The following is a 26,788-nucleotide window of genomic DNA, read 5'->3' on the forward strand; positions in this document are numbered from 1 at the left end:
CCGGGATGTGGACAAGAAGCTAGGGTTAGGGTTGAGGATTAGTGTTGAACCGGGATGTGGACAAGAAGCTAGGGTTAGGGTTGAGGATTAGTGTTGAACCGGGATGTGGACAAAAAGCTAGGGTTAGGGCAGTGGTTGAGGCTACATTTAGCGTTGTGGTTGAGGCTAGGGTATGTTCAACCCTGACTCATCCTAGCCCCCAACCCCCCAAATAGCGCTCCCCCACTTCCACATTTAAACACTGGAGGAAACCAGAATTATCTCTTGACTGACAATGGTACTCAATGACAAGATGCATATTGTAATAATGTATAAAGTTAAAAGTTTTATTTTCATAGGCAGAAGTTGTACATAACGATAAATTCCACATAGTTTCAGTCACCTCCGTGCAGAAAGATCTCATCTTCTCATCGGTGTCAATGTTTTTGGACTTAAGGATCAAATCCTGGGTGAATATCAGACCTGGATGTCAGTTCCACAATTCACTTTTATATTAGTGTGACAACATGATCAGATGGATGTGTGACAACATGATCAGATGGATGTGTGACAACATGATCAGATGGATGGTTGTATGTACACAACATCCAAGTGGGGCACTTGAAAATTGAAATGGTCAAAAAATGTTATTTTTCCTATCTTATTTTCCCGTGACGAGTAGAACCGTAAAATGGTTACCTGTAACACAGTCCTGTCCATTATATACAGTACAAACATCATAATGACAACCCTCCTCTTTCAGTTTAGATTCATTTGGCACTTACAGCTTTTTCAGGGGAGACTATAGTGTTCATGGTTCTTATACACGGATATAGTCTTTTTTGAGTTAGAAGAGCTGACGCTCATGTAAACTGAATGGCAAATGCTTCATAAAGTACACGTATCACTGAGTACCAATGGCACAGGTGACTAGTTGTCAAACTAAAGGAGGAATGAGATCTCCCATCAACCACCACTTCAGAGTTCACATTCAGTTAGTCGGTTTCTCGTACGGTACGGCACATTTTCTTTTGAAGAACATTGGTATAAATGCACAGTAAGTTATTTCACTATGTATGAAGGGGGTGGTGTTGATGCTATAGCCACAGAGACCGGTCAGATACAGAGCTTTAGCATTATCATGAGTTTAGCATTGCCTCCAAAAGCTACCGGGAAGAGGCTTTTTCTGAGTAACAGGAAAGTTAGCATGACAGGATACTGAGTTCCTCCATAGAGCTGCATTTGAAAATAAAAGCTAATTATCTTGCTAATGTGCTTAGAGTTCATTTTAAACCAAAAGACAACACGTGCGCTGTCTTGCACTGTTAATAGATACACTGTAGGCTAAAAGCTAGCGTTGCTCATTGAGAGGACAAGCAATCGTTAATAGATGTGAGTACAGTAACAGAAATACAGAGAGCATAACACACAGCATGTGTTCATGGTGAAAATAACAACAATGCCATGAGGCTGATGGTACAGTATAAGCGATATATTGAATATATACTGTAGATAGTAGGTTTTTGTTGCCCTTCTAATTGCTTGTTTCGTTCCAGAAGCTTCACGTACACAGTTTTCGCTAGGTGAGTGATAAAGCAGTGGGGAAGTGCTTCATACAGAGAGGAAGTGATTTCACTGATGTGGTAGCAGGAGGAAATTGTCACCAAGGGAGAAGAAAACCGTTCAGCACTGTTGTCAATGGGGGACTAGTCAGTAACATAGATCAGGGATTTTAATTCTCCTCCATTACGGTGAATGTTTTCCAGAGGCCAATAGAGCTTCTGTTTGTTGTGGCAATGTGACGAGGAGCAGAAGAGTTACCAGGTGGTTTGGGAGGGGGGGGGGGGGTCAGTCAGCAAGGGGTCAGTGCAGGTGGCTGAAATGCAGCAGGTTAATGCTAGGCCATGTCGACTTCTCTCTCTATGCCCACATACTTCAGGGCATCATCCTGGCTGTACCTGTAAGGGGCAGGAGAGAGAGAGTCAGGACAGTGTGAAACATCAGTGTAAAAAACAAATGCAAGTCATCCCACAAATATCAGAGACAACCAAAGAAGGACTGCGATACCGTATTGTATCGAAGGCTCCAGTGTTCCCATGGCCACAAGGCTCTACCTATAGTCGAAGAAGAGCTCCTCCCCCTGTAGGATAGCCCGTTTGGCAAAGATCCCGATGCGGTGGTCTCCATTCACCATGACCACTGCAACAACAGCCATCACATCATCGATTTGTGCACGTCACCAAACCAAATCACTCCACAAAACAGGCTTTGTATTTTTCTATGTGATCCTACCCTTAGCGTAGCAGTTTGGGTTCACCGAGTGATTCGCAAATCGGATTTTATTCCCTTTCCTTGTGGCGTCCACGACAAAGTCTGTTGAGACATTACAGGAACAGTGTCAGCTCAGCGATCACAGAACACAGTGACGGTGATGTCCTTTAAAGGGTTAACTGTGCATCATCAGCGTGTTGAGGAGTCATTATTACCATTGTTGAGGTTGAAGAGGAAGCTGGACATGTATTTGTCGTAGATCCTCCCCCGTCGGTCCGCCTCATCCTGCGAGATTAGCTGCAGACACGGACAGTTTCAGAGTGTGATGGTCAGACTAAATGTTTTATGCATTAACACAAAGGCATTCATACAAACGCATACTGATACCATATAAACCCCACACCCAACTATACCCCATTACATGATAAAGAAAGCTACGTTCAACAGTTTTATGTAGCCTCACCTCTCCACAGTACTCCGAGATGAACTCATTCTTCTGAACGGACTCTTTGATGAAGGTGCCCCACCCTGCCACGTTTGAGGGGGCAAGCAGGAGGTGCTGGGAGAGGTCAGAGGTTAAAGTTGGCTGACATTTACTCAAAATGACAAGACAACACCGGAATAATACAACGGTGCCTTTTATTCCTCAGCAAGTCATAAGCATGTTAATATGGGTTAATATGGGTTCTGACTCCGACCTGAATTCAGATACAGCACATCATCGGCTATTTTCTATTCCTTTGGACTGGAACATGACCCACTGGCCTACCTTCTTGAGCCCCCTTTGGATGCTGCAGTTCTTGCAGGAGACTACCTTGCTGTCCCAGTGGTCCGCGGCTCCACAGGTCATACACAGATCTGGGTCACATTCCCTCACCGCCAGGTAGCAGGGACATTGCTTGGTGTTGCACTGGGTCTTACAGCGGCAGCCCGGGAAACGGTTCTGGCCTGGAGAACAATGTAACACCCCAGGGTAGTGTTCAGAGTCAGTCAGGGGAACGTTCAGCGGAGAGGTTTATAGTCACTTTTAGAAACAGCATAGAAACATACTGCGGTAACAGAGAAGCCGTATGAGTTACATGCCTCAGTGGACTAGAGAGCTATTTTGTAACAGAATTCTCTGTGGCTGTGTGGCGAACGGCAACTGCATTTTCATTAATGAACGCTGCCTCAACGGTAAAAAAGCTGCTGCTCTGTAATGTAACTCATCAATCACTGACCTCTGCTGGCAGCTATGCTGAAATACAGCTGTGCTGAGAGTAATGGAAAGCCTTCCGGGCAGAGGAAGAAGGAAAACGAGCAGCAGACAACTTAAAATGTCCCTCTCCTCTCCAACAGGTTTAGCTGGAGGACAATACTCCATAAGTAGACCAGTAACATTAGTCTTGTCTCCCCTCCTTCCTAAGTCTTCTTCCCTACAGTTTGTGTGGCTGTGTGTGTGTGTGTGTGTGTGTGTGTGTGTGTGTGTGTGTGTGTGTGTGTGTGTGTGTGTGTGTGTGTGTGTGTGTGTGTGTGTGTGTGTGTGTGTGTGTGTGTGTGTGTGTGTGTGTGTGTGTGTGCATCACCGAGCAGTGTTCAGTCGTAGCGGTCGGTCTCGTATAAATGTAGGGATGGATGTTGTAGCTCAGGCACTGTGCCTGTCACATCTCTTTGATTCCTCTCCAGGGCTGTGGAGCTCACACATTAAACCCTCCATACGCTGCTTCCTGTCAAAACCAGGGAGGGGGAGGGAGAACTGTATTTCTATTAGAACACAAAATGAGCCAAAGCTGTGAATTCAGAGCCAAGCTCTCTCTCTCTCTCTCTCTCTCTCTCTCTCTCTCTCTCTCTCTCTCTCTCTCTCTCTCTCTCTCTCTCTCTCTCTCTCTCTCTCTCTCTCTCTCTCTCTCTCTCTCTCTCTCTCTCTCTCTCTCTCTCTCTCTCTCTCTCTCTCTCTCTCTCTCTCTCTCTCTCTCTCTCTCTCTCTCTCTCTCTCTCTCTCTCTCTCTCTCTCTCTCTCTCTCTCTCTCTCTCTCTCTCTCTCTCTCTCTCTCTCTCAACATTCCTTCCTTCCACCCTGTGGCCATTTGTGGAAGTGCGTGGGCACAGCGGTTCAGGCTCATTTCTCCTGGGATGAATGTGTCAGAGCATTGTGAACACGGCCCCATGCTGAACAGATGCCCATGCAGCTAACCAAACCCTGCCTGCCAGAGGACAGCTTATCCTGCGGAACACACAGCGAGGAGGAGGATCATCTTACACACTGTTCCACTGTCTATTCTGTCCTGTCAAAAGGGCCTTTTCATCCACCGAGTGAAAGAGAGCCTGTGAACACATTCCTATTCCCATTACAGCGTTGAGCTGTGAAACCTCTCAATATCAGTACAGGTAATTGTAGTACACATTTACCACGGCCAGTTTAGTGGAAGGAATGTTCAGTATGTGCTGAAATATGTCTGTTTTCACACTGATATGTTTTGGTCTTCTGCAAATGGTCTATCCGGGTTGGGAAGTGGTGTGTGTGTGTGTGTGTGTGTGTGTGTGTGTGTGTGTGTGTGTGTGTGTGTGTGTGTGTGTGTGTGTGTGTGTGTGTGTGTGTGTGTGTGTGTGTGTGTGTGTGTGTGTGTGTGTGTGTGTGTGTGTGTGTGTGTGTGTGTGTTAGGACATGGTGGTAACAGTGGATGTGTGTTTGGGTAAGGTGACACTCACACTCGTGCTCACACTGGCAGAACTTCTCACAGAAATTCTGGGTCATCACACAGGGACAGGAGCTGTCACATGGGTGGTCCGGGTGGTCACATGGCTGGTAGTTGTACACCTGATTGGATGAGTTATCTAGAGAGGACAAAGGTTTTAATTATACAATGAGCAGATACATAATTCTGAATTAGTGTATAAGAAATGCATTTGACAATGTTAATTTGACTATTTCAATACTTCAGTCAAGTGAAGAACTCACCTTTCTTGAGCTGTATCTTTGCCCATAACCTACAGAAAGAAATGAAAAACACTCTCAATAATCATGTCTATTTCTGTACAAAGGTATTTGAAAAAGAGCAGTTCCTTTCATTTTCTGCACGGTTTAATCTTTTTCTCCCACTGATCTGTGTATCAGGGTCCATTCTCACTACATTCCTATGAGGTCATGTTGCAACAGGGACGGGGAGGGAGTGAGTGTAAAAGTCGGCGCGCATCTTGCCTGTGCTTCCTCTTCTTCTTCTGAGGGGTGTTGCCACCATCCTCCAACGGAACACGATGGATCAGGACCTCTTTCACAGCAAACTCATACACCTGAGGAAGAGTGGGAATACACACATTAAACACACACATGCAGGCATATTTGTCAGCGCATACACGACACGCATACGCACAGATATGAGGCAACTATCCACAACGGTGCAGAATGTTGTGTGGTTCTGGAATTGGTCCCATTGTGTAGTTGAGTGCCTCTCAAATTAAGCTGGGAAGCGCATCGCTGCATGTGATTACTCCATAAAACACGCTGCCCTCTCCTCCCCTATCAGAACCCACCACCATCTCAGCGTAATGCACACACACACACACCTCCTCGCCATCCCACTCACCGCACACACCCGCAAAGCCCTAAACCACTTCTGCCTGCCAAAAAAAAAGATTTGGCTTTACGCAGAGGGAGGGACTGGGAAGCTCGTAGCAGCGGTGTTTCCATCCAGCCAAACAACAGGCTCTCTGGGGGATAACAAGGCCATGCTATAGAGTCACACTGGCGTTGTGCTGGGGGCCGGGAAGCTGCTGCAGGGGGCAAAGCTACTTTGCAACGTCTGTGGCGGATCTCTGTCGTCGCGCTTCGCCCTCTTTGTTTCTCGGTCTTTGTCTCTCTGTTTTGGTTTTGGAGGATTGAAATGTGTCTCTCAATAGCTTTGCAAATCTGATCAGAAAGCCTAATATGTTCCCCATACAATACTCCCATAACTCCCCCATATTAGAGACACACGACATCCCCACAATACCTCAGCTCAGAAGGGATCCGTTCGCTATAAGCCGTCTGAGCCCGGAGACCGTGACAGCGTCTCAGAGAATAACAAAGCTGTCATGTACATGTCGTAAAAGTCCTAATTTATGACTCCGCATGTTGTTTACATTCCATTTGTAATCATCCCAATTTTCCACACAGTATTATGTGTTACGACACTTGTATCAATGCCAACACACTACAACACAGTCACAGCACCACTTCGTTATCTTGTCGGTCTGTACTAGTCTGTAATGTGTTTTGGTCATTAGCGTGTTGGCCCAGGAGACTTGCTTTAATTGGTGTATCAATAGAGTATATGAATATCTGGTGGGTGTAGGTTCTTGGTGGTTCACCTGTTTGCAGGTCTTGGTGCTGATGAGGCGAGCGATGGAGCAGAAGTTGTTGTAGTAGGTTCCGTGCAGCACTCTGAACAGAGACTCCTCAGCCCCATTCCACTGGACAGGTGGTTCCACCTGCTCCCCGTGCTCCTCCCCCGGGCACAGCTTGGTGGGGGTCTGACAGCGAGAGTTGCTCTCTGACCGTACCCAAAAACACATACATGCGCACGCACACAGACACACACACAGGGGGGGGGGGGCATTTGAGACTCATGCACATACACCCACTGCCATGCACATACACCCACCGCCAAAGGCAGAGAGCAACATGTTGCTTGGCAACAGGTTCAAGGCTGTGTTATTGTGACCACATGCTATGACTGGGGAATGCTTATTAGTCCGCTCATCAATCTGTTTTTACACATGATTTGAGCTAGAGGGGACGGCCGCTGGGCCACCAGCTTAAGTCAGTAGTCTATCTTCAAAATGAAGAGCTGCAGTGACATCACAGTACAGATATTAGTTCCTTCCAAACTGAATGCAAGAGAGAGACAGTAGAGAGACGTAGTGAATGATTAAGACAGAGAAAACGAGAGCCTGAGTAGATTGCTCTTTCTCCCTCCCACTGTTCTCCACATGAGTCTGTCAACAGAAAGAGGAAACCAGGGGGAGAGGCTGAGTAAAGAATCTATTGGTTTTGGAGCTGAAACCCATGGTTGGATTCTTGTGTTTGGAGAGCGAGTGAGAGTGAATGGTTTAAAAAAAAATGTATTCTTCAGCCAATGTTCTCTTTTCTGATGAACTGCATTCAGCACACATTAGCCATTCTGGCAGATGAGCGTTATGGGGAACTTAGTCGATCAATTCTGTCATTAATACACTGAGGTATGACAGATATACTGTAGTACCGTAGCAGCTGAGGCATTAGTGTTCTCCTACCTTAGAAGATAGGAAGCTGGCAGTCTCCTATTCATGGGTTGCATGTTTCGTCACAATATTGTTTTGAACGTTCGTTTTGGACTGATGCCCAACTGAGCATCCTACTCGATGTATTGTCAATGAGCACTGACGAAAATGTAATCAAAAGTGCCCCAGCTAGCACAGTGGTTCTGGGCCGATTCCGGCTGAGAGTCCGCCTTCGGCAGTATTGCTTATGGCTAGGATGCGGGGATTGAGCTCGGGCCGATTCCGGTGAGCGATATCTGGCCCAAATGTATTAGTTGGGGTTCAGGCCGATTCCGGTGAGAGTTATCTGGCCCAAATGTATTACTTGGGGCTCAGACCGATTCCGGTGTGAGTTATCTGGCCCAAATGTACTACTTGGGGCTCAGACCGATTCCGGTGTGAGTTATCTGGCCCAAATGTATTACTTGGGGCTCAGACCGATTCCGGTGAGCGTTATCTGGCCCAAATGTAGTGGTGTGGGGGCTGTGCTTTGGCAAAGTGGGTGGGGTTATATCCTTCCTGTTTGGCCCTGTCCGGGGGTGTCCTCGGATGGGGCCACAGTGTCTCCTGACCCCTCCTGTCTCAGCCTCCAGTATTTATGCTGCAGTAGTTTATGTGTCGGGGGGGCTAGGGTCAGTTTGTTATATCTGGAGTACTTCTCCTGTCCTATTCGGTGTCCTGTGTGAATCTAAGTGTGCGTTCTCTAATTCTCTCCTTCTCTCTTTCTTTCTCTCTCTCGGAGGACCTGAGCCCTAGGACCATGCCCCAGGACTACCTGACATGATGACTCCTTGCTGTCCCCAGTCCACCTGGCCATGCTGCTGCTCCAGTTTCAACTGGCCTGGGCCCTAGGACCATGTCCCAGGACTACCTGACATGATGACTCCTTGCTGTCCCCAGTCCACCTGGCCATGCTGCTGCTCCAGTTTCAACTGTTCTGCCTTACTATTATTCAACCATGCTGGTCATTTATGAACATTTGAACATCTTGGCCACGTTCTGTTATAATCTCCACCCGGCACAGCCAGAAGAGGACTGGCCACCCCACATATGCTCTCTCTAATTCTCTCTTTCTTTCTCTCTCTCGGAGGACCTGAGCCCTAGGACCGTGCCCCAGGACTACCTGACATGATGGCTCCTTGCTGTCCCCAGTCCACCTGACTGTGCTGCCGCTCCAGTTTCAACTGTTCTGCCTTATTATTATTCGACCATGCTGGTCATTTATGAACATTTGAACATCTTGGTCATGTTCTGTTATAATCTCTACCCGGCACAGCCAGAAGAGGACTGGCCACCCCACATAGCCCGGTTCCTCTCTAGGTTTCTTCCTAGGTTTTGGCCTTTCTAGGGAGTTTTTCCTAGCCACCGTGTTTTTACACCTGCATTGTTTGCTGTTTGGGGTTTTAGGCTGGGTTTCTGTACAGCAGAGATATCAGCTGATGTACGAAGGGCTATATAAATACATTTGATTTGATTTGATTTTAAATGTATTACTTGGGGCTCAGACCGATTCCGGTGATGGTTATCTGGCCCAAATGTATTACTTGGGGCTCAGGCCGATGCCGGTGTGAGTTATCTGGCCCAAATGTATTACTTGGGGCTCAGACCGATTCCGGTGTGAGTTATCTGGCCCAAATGTTTACTTGGGGCTCAGACAGCCGAGTTATCTGGCCCAAAATGTGTGAGTTATCTGGCCCAAATGTATTACTTGGGGCTCAGACCGATTCCGGTGTGAGTTATCTGGCCCAAAATGTATTACTTGGGGCTCAGACCGATTCCGGTGTGAGTTATCTGGCCCAAATGTATTACTTGGGGCTCAGACCGATTCCGGTGTGAGTTATCTGGCCCAAAATGTATTACTTGGGGCTCAGACCGATTCCGGTGTGAGTTATCTGGCCCAAATGTATTACTTGGGGCTCAGACCGATTCCGGTGTGAGTTATCTGGCCCAAATGTATTACTTGGGGCCCAGACCGATTCCGGTGTGAGTTATCTGGCCCAAATGTATTACTTGGGGCCTCGGGCCGATTGAGGCTACTCTCTGGCAGATGATTACATGGGCTGCTTTATATACTTAACATTTCATTATTTTCTCATTGTTTCTGTGATCAAAAAAGACAATTAACATTTATATGAAATTCTTTAAGAGCCCATTGTAGTATTTTGATACTTTGTTCAAGGCAATTGATAAACATGAAAAAATTTGTGGATGGAGCTTCCCGAGTGGCGCAGCGGTCTAAGACACTGCATCGTAGTGAAAACTGCGTTACTAAAGGCCGCGACCGGGAGACCCAATTGGCGTAGCATCATCAAAGTTAGGGGAGGGTTTGGCTGTCCGGGATGTCCTTGTCCCATCGCGCTGTAGTGACTCCCGTGGCAGACCAGGCGCATGCACGCTGACACGGGCACCAGGTGTATGGTGTTTCCTCTGACACAAAATGTATTTTTTTGTGGATGGGTATAATTTATATGTATAAAATGCTTAATAGTAATATTTCAATCGGGTCATTTTGTATACATTTATTTACATTTGCATCGGGCCGCTTCTGTGGGGATTCTGGTAAGGTGCCGGCAAAGTCAACTGAATTCTGGTAGATGGAAAAGACCTGATGTACTTGGGCCGATTCTGGGCAGTCATTCATTTTGATTCCGGGCCGAGTCCGACACCCGATTCCGGGCCAATTCAATCAGTTCCGGACGCCCGGAAGAGGACCGCTTCTGGGCAGATTCCTCACTGCTAGCTGGGGAATTACAGTGGCTTAGAAATACAATGCAAATAGAAAAGAAGGCAAATAAATCAAAACCTTTTGTCATCATTTTGATGTCGCCAGATTGACTTTAGATGCATGACGCGACCGAGTGACGCAGGTGCAACCTGTGAATAGTACTTACGGACCAGACAGACTAACATGAACATCGGCCATGCGCAGTGGGTGGCCGTCCTATCGCCTCTGACCACAGAACATCGGCCGCCATTTTCTGTTCATTTCCCAACGATTCTACATGTTGAACCGCCCCTGTTTGTCGACACCCAGCAGGTGCTCTACTGCGCATCCCTGACGTTTGTGTTGGTCTGTCTTGTTCCTTATAATGCTTGTGTTTCCCCAAGCTACCTGAGGAGCTGGTTGTCTCGTGATCACTATCCACCTCCTTGGCCTCCTCAGTGGTGCCTGACGGGCCAGGGCAGCTGGAGCTGGGAGGGCGTGGCTGTCGCCGCCGCCGCCGGGACCTCTGGGAGCGCAGCATCTCCTGATCCGCAAACTCTTTGGCCCCTTTCTTTAGAGGACGGAGAGAGGAAGAGAGGGACAGAAATGAAGAGATAGAAGAGTGTTAAAGAAGGGATGAATGGATCGGAGCGTCATCATTGGCTTGTCTGTCTGTTGTCGGGCAGTTAAACACAGAGGACATGTAGAGGATCAGAGCACACCTGGAGCAGAAAGCAGTCCAGACCACAGGGCTCTGTCTCCATGCGAATCTCCTTGCTCTTCCTCTTGTAAACATTGGGGGTAGCGTGAAAAGCTGGAAAGATACATACTATTAGTATACTGATAGTAACAATATACTGTATGTTAGAAGTACAGTAATAGTAGGGACATAAAACATTTTGCATGCTGCACAGACCCTATGGACACTCTAGTCTAGAGCGCCTGGTTAAATTGAGATTAAGAGCATATAAATTCTCTCCATGGTTAAAGTAGGAAGAAATATATGTCATTGTTGTAACAATGTGTGAGTCTGCTACATTTACTATCATCATATATTAAAATATTGAATTACTCTGACATATTTAATTAGGTTACATTATGCTAATTTACAATGGTGGACAGAATGTGTTACTACATTACACATACTAACGTTTTTACCACACAAGAATTGCAGGAAATACACATCCTTTTTTACCTCAGATGGGTGATGTTAGTATTACAGTTTATAGTCATCATGATCTCATAAAACCGATTGCTTAAAACAGATCAATACCCATACTTGTTCTAAATAGTAGCCATTTTGGGTATGCAAAAATAGAACGTTTTATAGTATTTTAAATGTTGAAAATGTTGTATGCTTTAAATGCCAGGATGTCATACTAATTTGGAGTTTCCATCTAGTATTCCACTATTGAGGAAGAGAATCATTTTGAGACCGACGTGTGTTTGACAACAGCTGATAATCAGATATTTTGGACACTGACACTGTTTTTGTCATACACACCAGTCCTTTGTGGGACGCAGCTGTCATTTTCAGACCACAGTGGCTAGAAAAAAATTGGGCGCTCTGGCATTACATGAATTAATGGATTTGAGGGTTAAGCGATCATTCAAATGAAAACCAACCCCTATTGCTATTAGAAACCGATGATGAGGTGGTGATTTGTTGAAATTATCCAGTCCCAAAAAATGGTTCCTTTTCCGTATTGGTCATCTTCCAAAATCTTTTTCTCACAGAGAAATAAGTTGATAAATGGCTACGACAGGTTGTCATCATTCAACATATATACAGTGCCTTGCGAAAGTATTCGGCCCCCTTGAACTTTGCGACCTTTTGCCACATTTCAGGCTTCAAACATAAAGATATAAAACTGTATTTTTTTGTGAAGAATTAACAACAAGTGGAACGACATTTATTGGATATTTCAAACTTTTTTAACAAATCAAAAACTGAAAAATTGGGTGTGCAAAATTATTCAGCCCCTTTACTTTCAGTGCAGCAAACTCTCTCCAGAAGTTCAGTGAGGATCTCTGAATGATCCAATGTTGACCTAAATGACTAATGATGATAAATACAATCCACCTGTGTGTAATCAAGTCTCCGTATAAATGCACCTGCACTGTGATAGTCTCAGAGGTCCGTTAAAAGCGCAGAGAGCATCATGAAGAACAAGGAACACACCAGGCAGGTCCGAGATACTGTTGTGAAGAAGTTTAAAGCCGGATTTGGATACAAAAATATTTCCCAAGCTTTAAACATCCCAAGGAGCACTGTGCAAGTGATAATATTGAAATGGAAGGAGTATCAGACCACTGCAAATCTACCAAGACCTGGCCGTCCCTCTAAACTTTCAGCTCATACAAGGAGAAGACTGATCAGAGATGCAGCCAAGAGGCCCATGATCACTCTGGATGAACTGCAGAGATCTACAGCTGAGGTGGGACACTCTGTCCATAGGACAACAATCAGTCGTATATTGCACAAATCTGGCCTTTATGGAAGAGTGGCAAGAAGAAAGCCATTTCTTAAAGATATCCATAAAAAGTGTCGTTTAAAGTTTGCCACAAGCCACCTGGGAGAAACACCAAACATGTGGAAGAAGGTGCTCTGGTCAGATGAAACCAAAATTGAACTTTTTGGCAACAATGCAAAACGTTATGTTTGGCGTAAAAGCAACACAGCTCATCACCCTGAACACCCCATCCCCACTGTCAAACATGGTGGTGGCAGCATCATGGTTTGGGCCTGCTTTTCTTCAGCAGGGACAGGGAAGATGGTTCAAATTGATGGGAAGATGGATGGAGCCAAATACAGGACCATTCTGGAAGAAAACCTGATGGAGTCTGCAAAAGACCTGAGACTGGGATGGAGATTTGTCTTCTAACAAGACAATGATCCAAAACATAAAGCAAAATCTACAATGGAATGGTTCAAAAATAAACATATCCAGGTGTTAGAATGGCCAAGTCAAAGTCCAGACCTGAATCCAATCGAGAATCTGTGGAAAGAACTGAAAACTGCTTTTCACAAATGCTCTCCATTCAACCTCACTGAGCTCGAGCTGTTTTGCAAGGAGGAATGGGAAAAAATTTCAGTCTCTCGATGTGCAAAACTGATAGAGACATACCCCAAGCGACTTACAGCTGTAATCGCAGCAAAAGGTGGCGCTACAAAGTATTAACTTAAGGGGGCTGAATAATTTTGCACGCCCAATTTTTCAGTTTTTGATTTGTTAAAAAAGTTTGAAATATCCAATAAATGTCACTCCACTTCATGATTGTGTCCCACTTGTTGTTGATTCTTCACAAAAAAATACAGTTTTATATCTTTATGTTTGAAGCCTGAAATGTGGCAAAAGGTCGCAAAGTTCAAGGGGGCCGAATACTTTCGCAAGGCACTGTATGTTGTATACCCAAGTTCATTGAGGTTTGTCTGGTAGAAGAGTGCTAATGGTACATATCGCCACGCTAATTGTCCCAGTTCTATTGATTTCAATACAATATCGATGTGAGTGATTAATATGCGTGCTCTATTGATTACAGTAGTACAAGCTCATCAATTCCATTCTTGAGTGACCGCTCGGTAAATATTAGTACGTGTGCAGTTTGTAAGGTGCTAATTTAGGGAAAGGGAAAGGGGGATACCTAGTCAGTTGTCAACTGGAATGGGTCTTCCGCATTTAACCCAACCCCTCTGAATCACAGAGGTGCAGGGGGCTGCCTTGATCGACATCCTTCAGTGCCCGGGGAGCAGTGGGTTAACTGCCTTGCTCAGGGGCAGAATGACAGATTTTTACCTTGTCAGCTCGGGGATTCGATCCAGCAACCTTTCGGTTACTGGCCCAACACACTAACCTTTTAGCAAAATACAAGTATCCTGAACATGTGTGACACGTGTGTAGGGTGTAACATTTATGTACTGGTCTTCAAAATATCACAAGTATTTCAGCATATTGATTATGAATTTGGACATTTAAAACCGGTGTTTTAACACTCGGCCATAAATCAAAAAGCAGGAAGCAGCAACAGTCATTTTCAATCTTTTTTTTATGGAATACAAACGGAAGATTATTTTTAAACTGAATTCTACTTTATCAGGTAAAAACTACTGAATGAGCCCAAAAACGTGCTACGATTCATTGATTTTGATGATATTAGTGAAATAGTGAAAATATGTTTGTCCTGGCTAGTAATAATGCATTTATTATAACACTAGAGATGTGTTGATTCCAAGAGAGTCTGAGTGAGACAGAGAGAAAAAATAAAAACAGAAATCCAGAGGAAAAGCCACATGTTGACAGATGTCAATAGGTTAAAAACACAGAGTTAGAGAGAGAGAGAGTTAGAGAGAGAGAGAGAGTTAGAGAGAGAGAGAGTTAGAGAGAGAGAGTTAGAGAGAGAGAGTTAGAGAGAGAGAGAGAGAGTTAGAGAGAATTAGAGAGAGAGAGTTAGAGAGAGAAAGAGAGAGAGAGTTAGAGAGAGAGAGTTAGAGAGAGAGAGAGAGAGAGACAGAGAGAGAGAGAGTTAGAGAGAGATGCAGAAAGTGAGAGAAAAGAGTAAACCCATAGGACACATTACGGTGGAGGAAGCAGTCGTATTTGAAGCAGCGCCTGCAGAACAGCGTATGGAAGGAGTGCAGAGACTGCTCCCGCTGGACAGACTTGGCGAATGGCCCGTCTATGTTAGGGGTGCAGAGGGGGGGCAGCTTTACCGGGCTGGGGGGCTCCAGGAGGTCCTTGTACCTAGGGAGGTGTCATTTGGGGAAGAAGGGGATCAAACAAAACATAGCCTTACCATGCATAACATAACTTTGTATTAGGATAGTATTTTGTATGAGCATGGTATATGGCATGATATACAGTAGAAGTGGGAAACTACAGTAAGTAGCTGTATTCTGACTCAAGTAGGCCTATTGCCAGGAGTAGGCAACTAAATTCAGCCGCTAGACAATTTTTGTCAGAGCGGATGGTTGGGGGGCCGGAACATAATTATAATCATTTGTACGTTGCAAATAGACCACAACTAAGTCCAAAACGAAATTGTATTAGGAAATAATAATTTCATACCTTGATTACATTGAGACATGATCAAGTCAAAAAAACATATTTTTTTGTGGAAATACTTGGGAACAAATTTCCTAAATGAAACAAATATTTTGCTGAATTCCTGGTGATTTTACAGTCCTTCTCTTTTTTACGAAAAACAAAACATCATTCTTTGTTTTACTAAAAACTTTGGGGGGCCCTGTTGCCGACCCCTGGCCTATGCTCATTTGCAGGTGGATTTGGATGAGAGTGTTTAGTTTGCGGTATTTTATAAGAAAAAGGCCTTTCAGACAGGGATGCAACAACTTTTCTATTGAGCATGAGGAGAGAGGGCAGAGAGCATTATTAGCATCTCCCTGAGAGCTCCCATCTCCATGGTGAACACTAAGCAACGCTCGGCTAAGCACAGCACAGTTGTTGGGCACTTTTCTTACTTTTCCTTCAGCTCCTCTGTCGTACCCTTGTAGGGGAACATCGAGGCAATGGCCGTGAATATCTTATCATGCGGGATCTTCTTTTTGGCAGCCAAATCCCTCACTAAGGAAGGTAGTGAGAAGAAAAGCAAAGAGCAGATAATTAGCAACTCAACCACCCCTTTTCTAGTTCCAATTTCCCATTGAGATGTAATTGTATTTGCACTTTTTGCCATGTAAGCAATCATATTGGAACGATTGCAAAGTCCCGAGCCTATTGAGAAGGACTGTTTGTCCATGTGCTCTGTGTATTGAGAGAGTACCAATGTGTGTTTGTCATACTGATGTGTTCTGACACTGAGTGACAGTGTCTGATGCCACAGTATCTCTCAATGTGAGTGTCACCCCCAACCCCCCACCAGTTCCCATAATCCCTGGTGCTCTCTATGTGCCAGAGGTCAAAGGGCCTTGTAACCAGAACCTGGTCGTATTGTATTGGTGTTATGACCAAACATGTTCCCCCATCCACCCTGTCTGTCCCCGGGATTGGGACAGTCTCTATGTAAACAATGCCAGGCAGTGCCACCGTGCTGGGACAGAGCGACCTGCTGGCTCCTGTACATCATGGGGTACAGTACAGTCACAGTGATCACCTGACCTGTACCCGCTCTTCTCTCATGCCACTGATAAGAGTAAGAGGACAAGTCTATAGCAAATACAAATAAGATAATCCAGCATAGTAAAACCAGTGACTCTGACTCTCATATAGAAAACAGCACGTATTGCCTTTTGTTAGATAAGCATCCAATCACATCTAGGAGACATGAACTACTGTATGTTAGTTGTGGTTACATCTTTCAGTCAAAAGACTCTGGAGGACACTTACCCTCTATGACACTCCTCCTCTTCCTCCTGAAGAAGGCTGTGGGCCCCACCTTGGCCTCTTCAGTCCCTTCCCCAGGGCTCTTCCTCACCCCTTTCTCTTCCTCCTCTTTCCCCCCTTTCTCCTCCTCTTCCTCCTCCTGGTCTGAGTACTGGCTCAAGGCCTCCACCAACTCTTTAAAGATCTCGTCGTTGATGAACCCTCCCTCTGGGAGACAAACCACACAGTCAAACATGTCAGCACCTACTGATGACATCATGCAATATACGTCAGCACATATCCCCTAAACAATTAAGATTTCCCCAGCAGCACACAGCAACGCACGTACTGTACCGATGACCTCTTGGAGCCCGCCACGTGTCCAATAATATAACTCTGTGATAGATCAGACTGACAGTGTGCGTAATCGAAACAGGACAGAAAGGATGATATCCCTAGTCTAGGCAGGTAGGCAGGTCACCTCTGTCTCCATGGACACCGTCATAGTTGTCGATGAGCTCCTCCAGGAAGGCCTCGTCCTGCTCCAACACCTCGTCTCCCATGTAGGGGATGTTATGGAGGAACGTCTCATCCTCCACCTAGGAAACCATTTTTTTATTTTTTATTTAACTAGGCAAGTCAGTTAAGAACAAATTCTTATTTACAATGGCGGCCTACCCCGGCCAAACCCGGACAACGCTGGGCCAATCGTGCGCCACCCTATGGGACTCCAAATCACGGCTGGATGTGATGCAGGTTTTTCTGTATTTGTACTATTTTCTACATTGTAGAATAATAGTGAAGGTATCAAAACTATGAAATAACACATATGGAATAATATAGTATCCAACCAAAGTGTTAAACAAATAAAAATATATTTTATTTTCTTCAAATAGCCACCCTTTGCCTTGATGACAGCTTTGCAAACTCTTGGCATTCGCTCAAACAGCTTAAACTGTAAAGCTTTTCCAACAGTCTTGAAGAAGTTCCCACATATGCTGAGCACTTGTTGGCTGCTTTTCCTTCACTCTGCGGTCCGACTCATCCCGAATCATCTCAATTTGGTTGAGGTCGGGTGATTGTGGAGGCCAGGTCATCTGATGCAGCTCTCCATCACTCTCCTTCTTGGTAAAATAGCCCTTACACAGCCTGGAGGTGTGTTGGGTCATTGTCCAGTTGAAAAACAAATGATAGTCCCACTAAGCCCAAACCAGATGGGATGGCATAACACTACAGAATGCTGTGGTAGACATGCTGGTTAAATGTGCCTTGAATTCTAGATAAATCACAGACAGTGTCACCAGCAAAGCACCCCCACACCAAAACACCTCCTCCTCCATGCTTTACGGTGGGAAATACACTTGCAGAAATCATCCGTGTCTCACAAAGACACCTTGAACACGGCGGTTGGAACCAAAAATCTCCAATTTGGACTCTAGACCAAAGGACAAATTTCCACCGGGCTAATGTCCATTGTTCCTCTGTCTTGGCCCAAGCAAGTCTCTTTTCCTTATTGGTGTCCTTTAGTAGTGGTTTCTTTGCAGAAATTTGACCATGAAGGCCTGATTTACTCAGTCTCCTCTGAACAGTTGATGATGAGATGTGCCTGTTGCTTGAACTCCGTCAATAATTTATTTGGGCAGAAATTTCTGAGGCTGGTAACTCTAATGAAGGAGATAACTTTGGGTCTTCCTTTCCCGTGGCGGTCCTTGTGAGAGCCAGTTTCATCATAGCGCTTGATGGTTTTTGCGACTGCACTTGAAGGATCGTTCAAAGTTCTTGAAAATGTTCCATATTGACTGACCTTCATGTCTTAAAGTAATGATGGACTGTCATTTCTCTTTGCTTATTTGAGCTGTTCTCACCATAATATGGACTTGGTCTTTTACCTAATAGAGCTATCTTCTGTATACCCCCTACCTTGTCACAACACAACTGATTGGCTCAAACACATTAAGGAAAGAAATTAAAATGCATTCCAGGTGACTACCTCATGAAGCTGGTTGAGAGAATGCCAAGAGTGTGCAAAGCTGTCATCAAGGCAAAGGGTGGGTATTTGAAGAATCTCAAATATAAAATATATTTTGATTTGTTTAACACCTTTTTGGTTACAATATGATTCCATATGTGTTATTTTATCATTTTGATGTCTTCACTATTATTCTACAATGTAGAAAATAGTAAAAATAAAGAAAAACCCTTGAATGAGTAGATGCTCTAAAACTTTTGACTGGTAGTGTATACTGAATGTGTGTATGTTGTCAGGAAATCCCCATACCATGAAGTTCTGCTGCAGAGGGGACCAGGAGTACATGAAGGGGATTCCTGCCACGGTCGTCAGGGGCCGCATGGCAACCGTCTGAGCTTTAAACGCTGGGAAGCCAAACTCCACCATGCACAACTGTGATTGGACCAGAGACAGATGGGGGAGTATGAGGACAGACCAACACTGGCTTATAACCAACAGGTAGGCTACTATTACCCAACTGGATAAAGACAATGCTATATCCACTGACACTACTCTGAAATGAACTGGGAAACAAATACCAAGACAATAGAGAAGAGCATAGTGAGCATTTCAGGAACACAAGATGCTGCTCTGTCTGCCTCCAGGCTGTTTTCATCATAGGTTCTGAGAGAATTTAGTTATTGACCTCAGTAAGGCCGCCTCATGAACCCTTTTTGGCAGCTCAGCATCTCCCTGAAAAGGGATGAAACATCTCAGTCCTCTGTCGGCCTGATGGGAGAGCAGACCCTGGCCTGGTTAATGAGGCAGGAGTTAGAATGGGCTTTAAAGGGCTAGTTAATGGCCAAAATGTAGATTTCCCCTTAAATACACATACACAAAAGTACATATTCTTCATGAGATGGCCATAAATAATAACTGGTAGTGCTGCAAAAATGTTGAAAGGTCTAGAACTAACCTTATAAGGGTGTACTAACCTTATAAAGGTGTACTAACCTTATAAAGGTGAACTAACCTTATAAAGGTGTACTAACCTTATAAAGGTGAACTAACCTTATAAAGGTGAACTAACCTTATAAAGGTGAACTAACCTTATAAAGGTGAACTAACCTTATAAAGGTGTACTAACCTTATAAAGGTGAACTAACCTTATAAAGGTGTACTAACCTTATAAAGGTTTACTAACCTTATAAAGGTGTACTAACCTTATAAAGGTGAACTAAGCTTATAAAGGTGAACTAACCTTATAAAGGTGTACTAACCTTATAAAGGTGTACTAACCTTATAAAGGTGAACTAACCTTATAAAGGAGAACTAACCTTATAAAGGTGTACTAACCTTATAAAGGTGAACTAACCTTATAAAGGTGTACTAACCTTATAAAAGTGTACAAACTCAAGTACATTACACAAACATTATGAAAAATGTGTTATTATTTTTGTCCTATTCAACAAAAGTGGCACAATAGGGCTTGAAATGACTGAAATACTTTCTACATATAGTAACAATCAAATTATAAATGACTTACTGTAAGATTTCACCTTTCTTATAACTGTAAAATAAATGTGATCATACAAACATTCTCTGGGCAATCCAGAGACACCATTCAAATGTGTGCAGACCAACAATGTCTACAACTCCTGGATTGTGTCACGCCTTGGTCATTGTATTTTGTGTTTTTGTTATATGTTTGGGTAGGCCAGGGTGTGACATGGGTTTATATGTTGTATTTGTATTGGGGTTTGTATTATTTGGGATTGTGGCTGATTAGGGGTGTGTCTAGTTAGGCTTGGTTGCCTGGGGCGATTCTCAATCAGAGTCAGGTGCTTGTCGTTGTCTCTGATTGAGAACCGTATTTAGACAGCCTGACTTTCGTGTTGTATTTTGTAGGTGTTTGTCCCTGTCTTAGTGTTGTAGTCACCAGATAGGCTGTAATAGGTTTCACGTTTCGTTTGTTGTTTTCTTATACAGTTATTTCATGTACCGCGATTATTTTCATTAAAGTCATGAGTAACCTACACGCTGCATTTCGGTCTGACTCTCTTCATACAACAGAGGAACAACGTTACAGAAACACCCACCACTCACAGACCGAGCAGCGTGTGAACTGGCAGGATCTGAAGGAGGACGTTATGGACAGCAGAAGCATGGAGTATACTACGTGGGAAGAAATCGACAGGTGGGCGGCCGACCCAGAGCGAGTGCAGGAGCCCGCCTGGGATTCCCTACAGCAATGCGAAGAGGGCTATAGACGTATGGAGTCGAAAAGGAAAGCACGGCTATACAGAGCGAAAACCGAAAGTAACGGGGGAAAGCGCAGAGAGAGAGTGGCTGAGTCAGGAGTCAGACCTGAGCCTACTCTCCCTGTTAATCGTGAAGAGCAGTTGCAGTGGGAGAGACTGCACCATTTGGAGATTTGGACATGGGAGGAGGAATTAGACGGAAAATGACCCTGGGCGCAGCCGGGAGAATATCGCCGTCCCAAGGAGGAAATAGAAGCAGCTAAAGCGGAGAGGCGCAGGTATGAGGAGGCAGCACGGCGACGCGGTTGGAAACCGGAAAGTCACTCCAAAAAATTTATTGGGGGGGCTTAGGGAGAGTATGGCTGAGTCAGGAGATAGACCTGAGCCAACTCTCCTTGTTCATCGTGAGGAGCCAAGGAGGAGACCAGAACCAGAGCCAGTGTTAGAGGTGAGCGAAGCAGAGACTGTGAAGGAGTTAATGGGGAAAGTGGAGTGGAGAGTAATGAGGGAGTTGCTAGCTTGGTGCTATAGATACAATATTCGTCCGACGGATCGTGTCGGGGATTTGATAGCACCTGAGTTAGCGCTCTATACTCAACCTGAGGTGCGTGTTAGTCGGCTGGTGAAGTTGGTGCCAAGCCTCACGCACCAGGCCTCCTGTGCACATCCCTAGCCTTGCACGTCCTGTGCCTACTCTGCTCTCAAGATCTCCAGTACGCCTTCACGGTCTAGCCCATCCTGTACCACCTCCACACACCAGTCCTCCGGTAGCAGCTCCCCGCACCAGGCTTCCTGTGCGTGTCCTCGATCCAGTACCACCAGTTCCAGCACCACGCACCAGGCCTCCAGTGCGCCTCGTTTGTTCAGCGCAGCCAGCGCTTTTCTCCTCTCCTGCGCTGTTGGAGTCTCCCGCCTGTTTAGCACAGCCAGAGCCTTTCTCCTTTCCTGCGCTGCCGGAGTCTCCAGTCTGCCCAGCGCCCCCTGTGCTCCCAGTCGGCCCAGTGCTCCCAGTCGGCCCAGTGCTCCCAGTCTGCCCAGCTCCGCCAGTGCTCCCAGTCTGCCCAGCGCGGCCAGTGCTCCCAGTCTGCCCAGCGCGGCCAGTGCTCCCAGTCTGTCCAGCGCTGCCAGTGCTCCCAGTCGGCCCAGCGCGTCCAGTGCGCCTCGCCTGTTCAGCGCAGCCAGAGCCTTTCTCCTCTCCTGCGCTGCCGGAGTCTCCCGCCTGTTTAGCGCAGCCAGAGCTTTTCTCCTCTCCTGCGCTGCCGGAGTCTCCAGTCTGCCCAGCGCCGCCAGTGCTCCGAGTCAGCCCAGTGCTCCCAGTCTGCCCAGTGCTCCCAGTCTGCCCAGTGCTCCCAGTCTGCCCAGCGCCGCCAGTCAGCCCAGCGTCGCCAGTCTGCCAGGATCCGCCAGACAACCTTAATCATCCAGTTCCACCAGCCAGCCAGGATTTACCGGAGCCTACTACCTGGCTGAGCTTCCTCTCAGTACTGAGCTTCCTCTCAGTACTGGGCTTCCTCTCAGTACTGGGCTGCCTCTCAGTACCGGGCTTCCCCTCAGTACCGGGCTGCTTCTGTTCCGAGCTGCCCCTCTGTTCCGAGCTGCCCCTCAGTCCCGGGCTGCCCCTCTGTTCCGAGCTGCCCCTCTGTCCCGAGATGCCCCTCTGTCCTGAGATGCCCCTCTGTCCTGAGATGCCCCTCTGTCCTGAGATGCCCCTCTGTCCTGAGATGCCCCTCTGTCCCGAGCTGCCCCTCTGTCCCGAGCTGCCCCTCAATTATGTGGGGATCAGGGTGAGGACTATTAGGCCATGGTCGGCGGAGAAGGTGGATTATCCCAGGATGCGAAGGGGAGGAGCTAGGACATTTATGGAGTGGGGTCCACGTCCCGAGCCAGAACCGCCACCATGGACAGACGCCCACCCGGACCCTCCCTATGCTCTTGAGGTGCGTCCCGGAGTCCGCACCTTAGGGGGGGGGGTTCTGTCACGCCTTGGTCATTGTATTTTGTGTTTTTGTTATATGTTTGGGTAGGCCAGGGTGTGACATGGGTTTATATGTTGTATTTGTATTGGGGTTTGTATTATTTGGGATTGCGGCTGATTAGGGGTGTGTCTAGTTTGATTGAGAATCGCCCCAGGCAACCAAGCCTGAGTCAGGTGCTTGTCGTTGTCTCTGATTGAGAACCGTATTTAGACAGCCTGACTTTTGCGTTGTATTTTGTGGGTGTTTGTCCCTGTCTTAGTGTTGTAGTCACCAGATAGGCTGTAATAGGTTTCATGTTTCGTTTGTTGTTTTCTTATACAGTTATTTCATGTACCGCGATTATTTTCATTAAAGTCATGAGTAACCTACACGCTGCATTTCGGTCTGACTCTCTTCATACAACAGACGAACGACATTACAGATTGCTGGTGCTATGTATTGGCCATTGAGAGGCTTCGAAGCCACCGGTCGGCCATATTGGCACTCCGCAGTAGGAGCAGTCCTCCATAGGAATGAAAGAAATTCTAAAGTATTTCAATTAAATGTTTCAAAGACAAAATCACATGTATTTATGTATTTGGTGCAGACTCGTTACAGCCTCATATTTAAGCACTAAGTAATTCTGTCCATCTGTGACTAAGAGAAAGTGGTCTGGTTTCAATTCTCCAAAATGATTTTGGATTTATTCCTGTTGAGAGCTATAAATCCATCCGTCCTTGGCCAGCTCTCCCGCTATCTCTCTCTGAATGACCTTCTTGATCCAAATCAGTCAGGTTTCAAGACTAGTCATTCAACTGAGACTGCTCTCCTCTGTATCACGGAGGCGCTCCGCACTGCTAAAGCTAACTCTCTCTCCTCTGCTCTCATCCTTCTAGATCTATCGGCTGCCTTCGATACTGTGAACCATCAGATCCTCCTCTCCACCCTCTCCGAGTTGGGCATTTCCGGCGCGGCCCATGCTTGGATTGCGTCCTACCTGACAGGCCGCTCCTACCAGGTGGCGTGGCGAGAATCTGTCTCCTCACCACGCGCTCTCACCACTGGTGTCCCCCAGGGCTCTGTTCTTGGCCCTCTCCTATTCTCGCTATACACCAAGTCACTTGGCTCTGTCATAACCTCACATGGTCTCTCCTATCATTGCTATGCAGACGCCACACAATTAATCTTCTCCTTTCCCCCTTCTGACGACCAGGTGGCGAATCGCATCTCCGCATGTCTGGCAGACATATCAGTGTGGATGACGGATCACCACCTCAAGCTGAACCTCGGCAAGACGGAGCTGCTCTTCCTCCCGGGGAAGGACTGCCCGTTCCATGATCTCGCCATCACGGTTGACAACTCCATTGTGTCCTCCTCCCAGAGCGCCAAGAACCTTGGCGTGATCCTGGACAACACCCTGTCGTTCTCAACCAACATCAAGGCGGTGGCCCGTTCCTGTAGGTTCATGCTCTACAACATCCGCAGAGTACGACCCTGCCTCACACAGGAAGCGGCGCAGGTCCTAATCCAGGCACTTGTCATCTCCCGTCTGGATTACTGCAACTTGCTGTTGGCTGGGCTCCCTGCCTGTGCCATTAAACCCCTTCAACTCATCCAGAACGCCGCAGCCCGTCTGGTGTTCAACCTTCCCAAGTTCTCTCACGTCACCCCGCTCCTCCGTTCTCTCCACTGGCTTCCAGTTGAAGCTCGCATCCGCTACAAGACCATGGTGCTTGCCTACGGAGCTGTGAGGGGAACGGCACCTCAGTACCTCCAGGCTCTGATCAGGCCCTACACCCAAACAAGGGCACTGCGTTCATCCACCTCTGGCCTGCTCGCCTCCCTACCACTGAGGAAGTACAGCTCCCGCTCAGCCCAGTCAAAACTGTTCGCTGCGCTGGCCCCCCAATGGTGGAACAAACTCCCTCACGACGCCAGGACAGCGGAGTCAATCACCACCTTCCGGAGACACCTGAAACCCCACCTCTTTAAGGAATACCTAGGATAGGATAAGTAATCCCTCTCACCCCCCCCCTTTAAGATTTAGATGCACTATTGTAAAGTGACTGTTCCACTGGATGTCATAAGGTGAATGCACCAATTTGTAAGTCACTCTGGATAAGAGCGTCTGCTAAATGACATAAATGTAATGTAAATCTGAGAACATCAATGCGAGATGCAACTGCTATTGTTGCATCTGCTGGACTCTGCCGTTTCATAAGAGTTATTGCAAGCACAGCTACGAGGTTCACTGGCACAGGAAATCGTTGCTTTGTCTGGATAGGCCAGAAAATGTGATGCGTCGCCTCCTACTGTATGTCTCTCTATCCTTTTGTCTCGCTCACCTTTTTGCCGGGTTGCGCTCCACCTGGGGTAGACAGGGGAACTGACTGGATCCTGAGCTTGGACCACTCCTCGTTCAGAAGGTTGGTACGTTCCTCTATCTTCTGCCGGTTGGACATGAACAAGGCCTGGAAAAGACAGGAAATGTAAGAAGAGTTTGTAATACCTATACACACAATCTCTCTCTCTCTCTCTCTCTCTCTCTCTCTCTCTCTCTCTCTCTCTCTCTCTCTCATTATCCTTACCTTGACCTCCTCTGCATTTTTAAAGCGTTTCAGCTGACGGAGTCGCATGTACTCAGACTTCACCCTCTTCCTCCACTCCAACAGGCTACGGGAGGGTATGTTGGAGGCAGGACAAGGTGTTGGGGTTGGGATCACAGCCGGGACTGGGTCTGAGACAGGGGCCTTCTCCATGGTCCTGCACAATGATATAAATGAATGGAGTTACTGGTACTGACACAAATACAAAACACCTGGTTAATCATGCTAAAGAACACTTTTCTATTTCACCAATTTCTCAGGGTCAGTTTTTGTGTTGATAGAAGTAGTATTAAAGGAGGATATCGCTGTTGGTGTGAGTGTGGTGTGTGAATTGGTTGTGCCTAACTCCAAAAACACGTTTTACATGGATCTGGGATGTGATAACATCAATGGCAATTGGAAAAGTAATTTTCCAAGAGCTTCCCGTAAGAGAAGTGATTCAGCCCCCCCCCCCCCACACACACACACACAAACACACACAGACTCACACAGTCAAACGAAACGCATGACTCAAACTTCTGCATGCTTGTGCGTGAGCGAACCACCGCCCCCTTCTGTTAGCAAAAGCACCAAGGACTGCATTAAAAAAGGCTTTAAAAAAACACCTTCCAGTGCATCCTGGTCAGCGCTATAATGTGCCATTCGTAATCTTATCATGTGGGACTAGAACAACGGAATCATAAAATAACGGGCCTATAATAAAGTGAAACCTCAAGCACGTCAAACTTGTCATATACCTAGACCAAATGGCAGTCTGAAAAACACGTCCTCCCCAACACATACAACATTAGTAAAAGTGGGCGTTTCTCTTCTGAAAACCAATATGAAAACAGAGCAGCTAAGTGCGTAGTGCACTTTTCTAGGATTTCATAACCTATTCTGCAGAATTCTATAACCCTATCCCACAAAAATGTTGTGGGATTGGTGAGAAGCAAAATAAATGTCGCGCTGCGTAAAGGCTTTTCGTTTTCAGGGCAAATGAGTCGTATCAACCGTACCAGGCATTAGCCTTCCTTAGAATCCTACACCCTTAGAATCCTACACCAACAGTCGATAACAGAAGTCACAGACGTTGATGCATCGCCTATCCATTTCAATTATGTTCGTTTTACGCAATGGACAGCTTTCACGCCCAACCAATAACATTATAATGTGATATTTCTAATGCGCTTCTCTGGGATGCGCGCACACATGTTCAGTTTTGATACAGTGTCGCAGTTAGAAATACCTTTAAGGATCCTCGTGTCCTCTTATTTGTAGCGACTTGAGCTCGCCACTATAGCGTTGAACTCCCCGTTTGAAATCCACCATAAAATGCGGATTTCTTCGCTACGGACGCGGAGTAAATAATAGGGTCCGTGTATTTGGGTTCACACGCCGATGGGATCCGAAGATTCCTATGTCGTCCGCAAGCATGCTGAAATTGAAGTTGTACAGTTAAAAGCTGCGCACTTAACTGGCTCAGTTAGAGAGTGACGTCTTTATTAT

General features: G+C 46.2%; 1 protein-coding gene across 2 annotated transcripts; it reads right to left on the reverse strand.

The window, feature by feature from the left end:
- Positions 1-305: 305 nt before the first annotated feature.
- Positions 306-26,788, reverse strand: LOC123999293 (histone-lysine N-methyltransferase EZH1-like). 2 transcript variants are annotated; one of them, XM_046304903.1, is made up of 20 exons: positions 26,529-26,788; positions 25,283-25,457; positions 25,040-25,165; positions 18,809-18,931; positions 17,012-17,129; positions 16,555-16,758; positions 15,690-15,792; positions 14,789-14,952; positions 10,933-11,024; positions 10,619-10,781; positions 6,577-6,758; positions 5,429-5,520; positions 5,189-5,217; positions 4,939-5,064; positions 3,020-3,198; positions 2,714-2,809; positions 2,466-2,547; positions 2,272-2,352; positions 2,047-2,178; positions 306-1,937 (listed from the first exon to the last, which is right to left on the reverse strand). In XM_046304903.1, exons 2-19 carry the CDS (start codon positions 25,451-25,453, stop codon positions 2,090-2,092), a joined length of 2,220 nt encoding a protein of 739 aa, XP_046160859.1. In that variant the 5' UTR covers positions 25,454-25,457; positions 26,529-26,788; the 3' UTR covers positions 306-1,937; positions 2,047-2,089. The 2 variants fall into 2 exon arrangements, with proteins under 2 accessions (XP_046160859.1, XP_046160858.1); XM_046304902.1 differs by having other exon boundaries at positions 2,094-2,178; positions 26,529-26,787.

This window comes from Oncorhynchus gorbuscha, linkage group LG16 (assembly GCF_021184085.1).
Source record: "Oncorhynchus gorbuscha isolate QuinsamMale2020 ecotype Even-year linkage group LG16, OgorEven_v1.0, whole genome shotgun sequence".
NCBI lineage: Eukaryota > Metazoa > Chordata > Actinopteri > Salmoniformes > Salmonidae > Oncorhynchus > Oncorhynchus gorbuscha.